Source organism: Amphiprion ocellaris, chromosome 15 (assembly GCF_022539595.1).
Source record: "Amphiprion ocellaris isolate individual 3 ecotype Okinawa chromosome 15, ASM2253959v1, whole genome shotgun sequence".
Classification (NCBI taxonomy): Eukaryota; Metazoa; Chordata; class Actinopteri; family Pomacentridae; genus Amphiprion; species Amphiprion ocellaris.
The window spans coordinates 12,202,083-12,210,987 of NC_072780.1; the positions used below are offsets into that span (position 1 = coordinate 12,202,083).

The window sequence follows — 8,905 nt, forward strand, 5'->3', positions numbered from 1 at the left end:
ACTTGTGTTTCAGGGTCCCTGCATAAATACTTCATCTTCTACACATGTGATCATCGACTCTTTGATATTCAATTAGCCATGTAATACATAATACAGACTTAAGCCTAAATTACACAGACAAAATGCAATATCAAATTTTAAAAACAAGTTATTGTAACACTGCATTAAACTACAGGCTCTATTGTAATTACTGCCACACAGTGGCAAACCGACACACTTAGACAACCTATCAATCCGCGCTACACGTAATTCAAGCGGCCTTTTATCCAGTAGTCTGTTATTCCATATGTAATGTCATAAACTCATTGAGTGTGACAGCAAGAAAATAAAACATTCTAAAAAGCTCAGTGTGTGTTCCCAGTCTGAGCTGGCAGCTGGTATAGAGAGGGACAACTTTACACCACACAAAAAAAAAGCTTCAATATGAAGTTTCATATTTTAGTGTGCCATTTTAAACAAGCAGACAGGCATGGAGGGAGCTGAGAGCCAGTTAAGGAAATATAATTCAATTCAATATAAATGTAATGCAATACGAGGTTAGTATGTGAAAGTCAAGAGAAGCCAGGATGGAAAACTATTTCAAATGGTGAACTTGATTTGTTTGCCACAACAGTTAAATGCAAATTTTGAGCTGAAAGTAAACACAAAAGTTTAGTTTTCTCATTATGTCATTTGCTCACTTTGTCAGTGTTTTGCTAGATGCTATTTTATCTCCTTATCCTCGATAGTAACACAAATGTCCACATGCATCAGCAGCAACAAAAAAAAAACAAACGTTGCCATTGTGCAAACTCACTGAGAGCCCCCTCGGGAGAGTCCCGCTGTGGGGAACTGGACCACGCAGTCTAGCCTTTATTTAGGCCCTGGTTCACAGTTGCCATAAGTCCATTATGAATTTCACAAATGGATCTGATAATTACAGGAAGGGTCAGTGCTAATGAGTGGTCCCCGAGCATCCATCTATTAAACCTATTTCAATTTCCATGGGGGAATGTGAAGAGGAGGGGGGGTTGCAATGATTGCATTTTCCTGGTTGCTATAATTAATTATGTTACTGATGAAATTTAGAGGTGTTTGTTTGGCCTCGGAGTGTTTCAGGTTTGTATGTGGGTGCTTTATGTGCATCCTTACATGCATCTATGAAGTTTATATCCAGAAAAATCATAGTATATAATTATAAACAGACTGAAGGAGAGAGCAGAAAGCAAAGAGCTATGCACTGGCAAGAACAGATAATCAAAATAATATCAGGAAAGAGCACATATTCTTGAACATGAATTCCAAAGATACTTCAGAAGGCATCACTCAGATTACTGGCTTTCAAGTTTTTAGAATGTAGTCTATAAAAATGCAATTCCTCCCTTTGAACGCTCGTGAAAAACCCCAGAAGGCAAAGCAGTGAATACAAAAGACTTAGATTAATACCTGCTTTAAATAAATCCTGAGAAATACATACTACAGCATCAGTACGATTCTAGAAAAGAGCTGATGTGTGTGTGTTGGAACGAGGGCTACAGAGGAACAAAGGGAAATATGGAGAGGGAATAAAAGTGAGCATACAGTTCTCCTCAGTGGCAAATGAAATCAGCTGTCGTTGTTTCAAAGGCAAGACTAATTGTTTTATTAACTAAGCAGGTAGTTCTTAAGAGCAGGGCCCTGCTGATGGCAAGTAGGTGGAAGTAGGCACAAAAGCACACTGCTGCGACCGTGGATCCACCGTGAAAAACAAAGCCAATACCATCGCCGCTCACACTGCTGGAATATTATCAAACTCTCCAACAGTGATCAGTCTTTTGTGACACATGTATAGTACACTCTGAAATTATACCTCAGAGAGGTTAATAAAGGAGTTTAAGCAGGTACAAGCTGCAGTGCAAAGACTAACAGAGCACTCGTGTTCCCAGACAGAACCAAGGGAAAATGTCATATTTCTTTCTCTTTTTTTTCACAAGCATCAATTTACATGCACGCTGGTCGTCCTGTCTGTGTTTTCCCAGACATGGATAATCAGCATATTAGTGTAACTGAGAGGGCTGTTGATCACGAAGGGATTGGGCCATGGTTTAGACCAGGGAGTCCAGACAAGATCCAGGGGGCATCTCCATAACACACACGAGAAACATTCCACATACTCGCAAGCATTTGCACACAACTCTGTAGCCGGGGATGAAGCTTATGATGGTTGATTAGCAGCGCCATGACGGCTGCAAAATGATTACCATGAGAGGGGGAAGCCATCGTCTTTTGCTATGCGGGCGCAACCCCAACGAGACATTCAATAATCAAATCAACCGACAGCATCTCCCAACCATCAACTGCTATGGCATGTGTCCAGGGCTGCCCTATCCATGTACGCAGCCTGGGATGAACTTCGGAGACGAGGCTAATGTAATCTGTACCACTGCATCTCTTTTGTTTTACTCTTTGTGCAAACTTCACTCCACGGGATTTGTTAAATCTTTAAACAGGAATATACATATCCATGACATGTGCCAGACAAGAGAAGTGACACGAAAGACATAAACAAAGACGTGCATGTGTTTCTATGGATGACAGCTGAATGACGCTTTTGTTATGATGCCAATACAATGCCATTTAAACCGTCTCTGATATGTCTGTCTGACATAAAAAAGTCTATATTCCATATATTTTTGTTTGTTTTTATCTCATCTTCATCACCCAGCTTTTATCTCTGTCACCTCTCAGCAGGTATCTAAACACACCGTTGTGAACCAAAAACCAGGCTTGGAAACATTGTTTACAAGTAACATAAATGCATGGTGTTGGTTTGGCCCGCTTGATAGAAAGACAGCTCTCCTTCGTTGATAGTAGTGGGAGACAGGGGCCTAGAGGGGCTTCAATAATCCCCTGTCCCTGGCATCTTGGCATTGTTACTGACAGCCTTCCACCCACCTACAGCGAAGCTGCAAACAGACACACGCACACAGACACACCCCAAAACCACACATGCACACACCCAGGTGAGTGCTAGCTGCCAGTATCTGTTTGGTTTCTAGGAGTGGACACCCACCAGTCCTAGTCCAGAATGCCCACAGCAGCTGGCAGACTGCTATTTTCCCAGCACGCTCCCTTAACAAAGTTTTTTTCTTTCCTTTTTTCAAACCTCCAAGAGTCCATGGGCGAAGTGGGGTTTTTCACACTTGAACAGATGCTTCTATCAAAATATCAGAGGGAAGAAGGAATAGAGAGCGAGGAAAGGTAGGGAGTCGGAAAAAGCCACATGAAAAGGAGGAAGCTCGGAGTGCATTATAGAATGTGACCGTGAGTGTAAAGAAAGTTATGATCAGAGAAGGAGGAATCTAAAGGCATTGAAATGTAAAAAAGAGGACATAAATAAGTCGACTGAAAGGGGAAAATCTTTAAACCATCTTGTAGTTCTGTATGTCAGCGCACAAACACACAAAATGTTTGATCCCTGGAAATTGAGGCATCTCCACCCTCCAAAACCTTGTCTCTCTTTCGTTCCATCTTGATCTATCTATCTGTCTCTCTGTCTCACTGGGAGCAGCGAGAATAAGAGGGAGAAAAGTGATTTCCACATAACAGATTGTTAGGACTGTCACTATATCCCCTGATTTACACAGTCACAGAGGGGGAGGCAGACAAATGCATTTTCACTGTTTACATCGCCCCCCAACACACACACACACACACACACACACACACACACACACACACACACACACACACACATCGAGCCACTCGCATACACACTGCCGTCTAAGTAAAATTTCTCTCACACAGATAGACTCCAACACAAAAGTAAGCGAGCATGCTGCCTGCCACCCGACCCCCTGCTAAATCTATTACCCCAGACTCATCTTGTTGAAATGGAGTCCTACCTGGCAAAAACAGCAGCAGGCGCACTAGCTTCAAATATACTGCCCTCATATACCAACCAAAATGTATCGCTCGCAAACATATTTGCATGAGATCAGGCAAGTTGTATGAAAATACAGCCGCCAAAGTGGTTTGTTTTGTCTTGCTCCTCGTTCTTTTCATGAGGTGTGCACCGCTGAGCGCTTGAAAAACAATGCAGCTGATGGGGCTGATGTTGCCACATCTCCTCTTTCTATATGCATTTGTTTTGTGTTCACGAAGCACAGGTCTGCAGAATAATCATCTCAAGTCTTTGTCACATCGAATCATTTCTCTATCAGAGTTCAGGAGAAAAACAACACATCACAGTATGAGCATCATAAGGCCTTTTCAGTGTCAATTGTAAAAAAAAATGAATCTCATCTAAACCAAGGTGTAAATATTATTTGGGAGAATAGAGATACAAAAAATGACTTTTTTTCCCCTGTTTTGCCCCCACATCATTTCCATTCCCCTCCACAAAACCCAAAATGAGGTTTAGATACAAAGCCTGGGCCATGGGTTCCTAATAGATTTACCCTGATGCCATGGCCACCATTTATCCTGCTCCAAAGCTGCACAATGCAACGGAGTGCTCCTGAATAGCACCGGCAATTACAGTGCATGTGTGTGTTTTTATGTATGTGTGTGTGGGTGCATGTGTGTGTGTCTGTGTGTGCGTGTGCATTGCTCTCTCTTTTCCAGTTCCAAAACCCCCACTACTCCATCTCACCATCCTCTGTGCATGCAGGCGCTCTCACACACACACACGCACACACACGCACACGCACACACACACACACACACACACACACACACACACACACACACACACACACACACACACACACACACACACACACACACACACACACACACACACACACACACACACACACAAACCTTAAAACAGATGTAATAACATGAAACTGCACAGCCATGTGCACTTTGCTCTTTGTAGAAGCCCAGGTGGTTACCATGGAGATGTGGGGTGTGTTTTTTATCTTTTTTTGACTTACCCTAACATTTTATTACCCATCATTATGTATCATTAAATACATACATATTAATGTAAAAAAAAAAAAAACAGGGGTGATGGGGATGGGGGGAGGAGTAAGTGTGAAATTGGGGGAGTATCTACAAAGAAGGAAACACCTGAAAGGGGCCTTGGTGGTTTGATGTCTGCTTGCAGTGTAATTCATGTATGAACATCCCCCCGTGCATTTTTACACCAAAGGATTAAGTCATAGGTCTGTTTATAAAATGCAAAATAACACTAGGAGGGTACTCATACAAGATGAAAGGGATACATAATCCAAGTACTAATAGCTTTGATTAAAGTCTGTAATGAGCTCACTACTAAGCAGTTGGCTTAATATGAATGGGATGGATATTCTGGGGCTTTAAAGAGAGATTCAGTATAACACTTTTAATTTCAGACCAGCTTCCAGAGATATTTTCAAATAGTTATGATGATGTTCCTCATGAGACACTCTATTTTCATCACTTTGTAAAAAAAAAAAAAAAAAAACTAAAAAAAAGTCCATTGCTGTATTTTTCCTGGACCTATCACATCATGTGTGTCACATCATTCCACTTACAATAGCAGTGAAGTATTTTCTTCAAGGTCCAAGGATTGTCTAAAGAAAATCAGTCAAATTGCACCAAAGCACTAGAAATATCAGATCACCTCATATTATAAGTGAAAAGCTACACCAACCCATCTTTCTTTTGGTCCACCACTCCAGCCAGCAGCTTTGTGGCTTCGTCCGACAGCTGGATGTCTGTGTGGGCATGGAGGAAACGGCTCACAAAGTCCTGCGGTGACATGAAGTAGTCGTCATTCTTCTTGACGCTGGCATACTGTAAAGAGGAAAAACAGATACAAGCACAAAAACACATGCTGAGCCTTAGAATTTGATTTTAAAAAAAGAGAGAAACATAAATCGAACGAGTGAAAAGCCGCTTTGATAAGAGGCAAACACAAAAGAGAAAACAAAAATATATAAGTAAAATCCCACCTTTTCAAAAATGGCTTTCAGCTCAGTGGGGTCGGCCCTCCTAGGCAGAACTGCCTGCAAAACAGTAAGTGAACATACAACTTTCAAACACATTAAGTGAATACAGTGGCCCACTTTGTATCAATAGCACATTTATCATCCTTCTGGGTCTTTGTCAACAATTTGAACAACACTGTAGAACTTCTATTTTTTCAGTTTGTGATCCGTAAACAAAGTTTTGCCTGTTTGCGACCCCTTTCACACAGGTTTGAGTGGGGACCAGCTAAACAGAAGAAGAGTGAATACTTTCCTTCAAAGACTGTTTTACATAAATTCAGATGAGAAGTGTTAAATTATGCAGTAATTTACAAGCAAAAATCAAACATGAAATTATCTTGTGGTTTTTAATCACATATCCGTAATTGGGGCTGAACAGTTACTTGCTTTCAATTGAAATCACAATATGAAACAATGCAATTAGCAAAAAGCAAAGGCAACAATTTAGGATATATGAGGTGTGGCTATTAACTAATGAGACTAATGCTATAATTCAATTTACTTGAGTTGAACAGACTGAAAGTTGCAGAGGCTGTTTATGCTTACCTATTAGCCAGTGTATACTACATGGTTGAGGCATGCCAGCTCATTTTCAACTTACAGAAGCCCAGTCTCATTATTTAAGTCACACCTTGAACATTTTGCAGTATTTCCATACTCTCCTCCTTGTGTGCCACAGTGCCAGTCACATTTATGATGGTATCTAATGTGGTAATGTCCCCTCACATGTTCAAATATGAAACTGAAATCCAAACCATTCAGCCTGATCTGTGATTAAATGATCTACCTGGGTAAGTTCCAGTCAGCGAAGAAGGATATTGCATGTATAGCCATGGAACAAGCTAGTAAGTGAACCTTGCATTTATAAAAATTCATCAAAAACCGAATTTTGTTGAGCTGAAATATGTTTCTGCAACACACACTTACTCCAGTTAACCATTTCACAATCTTGTAACCTACTGAAGGGCCCAGTTCAGAATTAATGCTGTAAAGGATGATGCTGATGTGCTTTTTTGAAAGTCTGATAAGTGGCTGATAACTGTTTAAGCATTCACATTGGCAGGTGCTGCAGTGTCACACACAGGAGCATACATTACACCTGTTTCTAAGCATCCAGGTTGTACACAAATAATGGCATACAAAAGCATTTCCTCAACTCTGTGAGAACTTCTGGTCCTACAGGTAGTTCATGACAGGACTTCCACGGCAGGTAGCAGGATGCTAACCAAGGTTATCAAGGTTCATTGCAGTAAGTTAACTGGAGATGGGGCCTGAAAGGAGCAAGGAGTGTTTTAAATAGGCAGCAACAGCCTCATTGCTGCACTTTGCGCCATTGTCGAAACAGCAACTCGGTCAGTTTTTAGAAGCTCTTAGCCAAATGCACCTTAACTAGCTAACCGGCTACAGTAAAGCCTCAATGTCATTGCCGTGTGGTCGGTGTTAAACTCTAGCACATCCTCTTAGCCGGCTAACGGGCAGTTAGCGAGCGCACCGGGCAGACTTCCTAACCGGCGGAGAGCTTCACGGAGGACACCGCCGGGACCGAGCACATCACCGACGAGGCGACGTCTCCTTTCAGAGACGTGACAGAGTGATGTAGGGGCGAAAACTGAGCAGCTGCTTACCTTTGCTGCCATGCTAAACAAGCTGCCTGTCAGATAGTCCCGTTCACTTCCTCCTGCGTGACGACGTTCCCATGGAGATCACGCGCCGGTGCAGTGAAAGGAGGATGAAAGAGGATCAGCTGTGCACGTGGTGCGGAGGCACGAGGGTCAACTGGTCAGCGGGCTCGTGTCAGAGCCATTCACTGATCCATTCATTAATGTGTGTGTGTGTGTGTGTGTCAGTGAGACTTTCTGTAGGTCAATTTCAATTCAATTTGCTTTATTGACATCAATGTCAATTGAGTCAATACAGCAATTATATCACAGAACAGAAAAACCATGTATCATTCATCATCAAAACACACACAAAAATAGAATTGAGAGTCATAGCATGTATCACAAGACTAAATATGTTGATTGATATTATCTAAAATGTGGTCAGGGCCAATGTTCCCTCTAATTTTTCATGAGTCTGAGCAAACACAAACTCCCTGAGCGTCCCTTGGACCACTGTGAGCAACATCAGACGTGTGCACTGTGGTCACACCAGCATCGCATCCATTCAAGTTACATGGTTCATTAAAAGAATCAAATTACAGCATTTACATTTCTGTTAAAACACTTTGTCAACAGGAGCCAGTTGAAGGCAGCAGTGATTTTAGTGACACTACAATGTATAAGAGTGAAGTTATTGAATATTTGTCTCTCTTTACTGTTGCAGCGGTTTTGCAAATCGCAGACAGACCCTGTTCACTCCATAGACACCAATGTTATTCCTGTAGCTTGAAAGACAGCTACTTTTGATAAAACTGGGCTTGCAGCACATTGTCTGCCTTGCAACAATGGGAAAGAGGCACCGTTTATGTTTTGACAACCTATATCTAATGAGTTATTGATGCTGGAAATCCGAATCTGTGAATATCTTTCCAACTTTACTGAACTTGGGGCCACTACCACCTAAGGAGTGATATATTTAATTTTGAAAAAAGCATTTAGCCATACTTAAAGCTTTAAGTGCTTTATTAACATGGAACTAAAAATGTTGTATTGTTTTATTATCAAAGGTTCTGTCTGAAAAGAGGTGGCATCATTTTAAACAGTGAAATCAAACTAACAAAATGTAATGACCAACCAGTGTGCAATACTGGATTCTGCAAAAACATAAACAACTTTTTTTTTAAAAAAATCTAAATCTTATCTTAACACAGTTAATGTATTAACTTATTTTTGTGTGTATGCATGTATTTATTGATTTATTTAGTACTGTTAACATATCAGAGTTCTGAGTGAATTTTTCTTAAGATAGGCAAAGGCCATTTATTGATTACATATAGGCTCTTAAATGTTTATTAAAAACTAAAAAGC

At 41.0% G+C, this 8,905-nt stretch overlaps 1 protein-coding gene across 1 annotated transcript in view; it reads right to left on the bottom strand.

Moving 5' to 3' along the window:
• The window catches only part of LOC111583716 (electrogenic aspartate/glutamate antiporter SLC25A13, mitochondrial), a 57,445-nt gene extending 49,783 nt beyond the window's left edge, over positions 1–7,662 (bottom strand). Inside the window, exons 1-3 of the mRNA XM_023292924.3 lie at positions 7,562–7,662; positions 5,901–5,954; positions 5,600–5,742 (exon numbers count right to left, since the gene is read on the bottom strand). Of these exons, the coding sequence (XP_023148692.2) occupies positions 5,600–5,742; positions 5,901–5,954; positions 7,562–7,573 (209 nt within the window). The 5' untranslated portion in view covers positions 7,574–7,662. The remainder of the gene's footprint in view (positions 1–5,599; positions 5,743–5,900; positions 5,955–7,561) is intronic.
• Between the last annotated feature and the right edge of the window lie 1,243 nt (positions 7,663–8,905).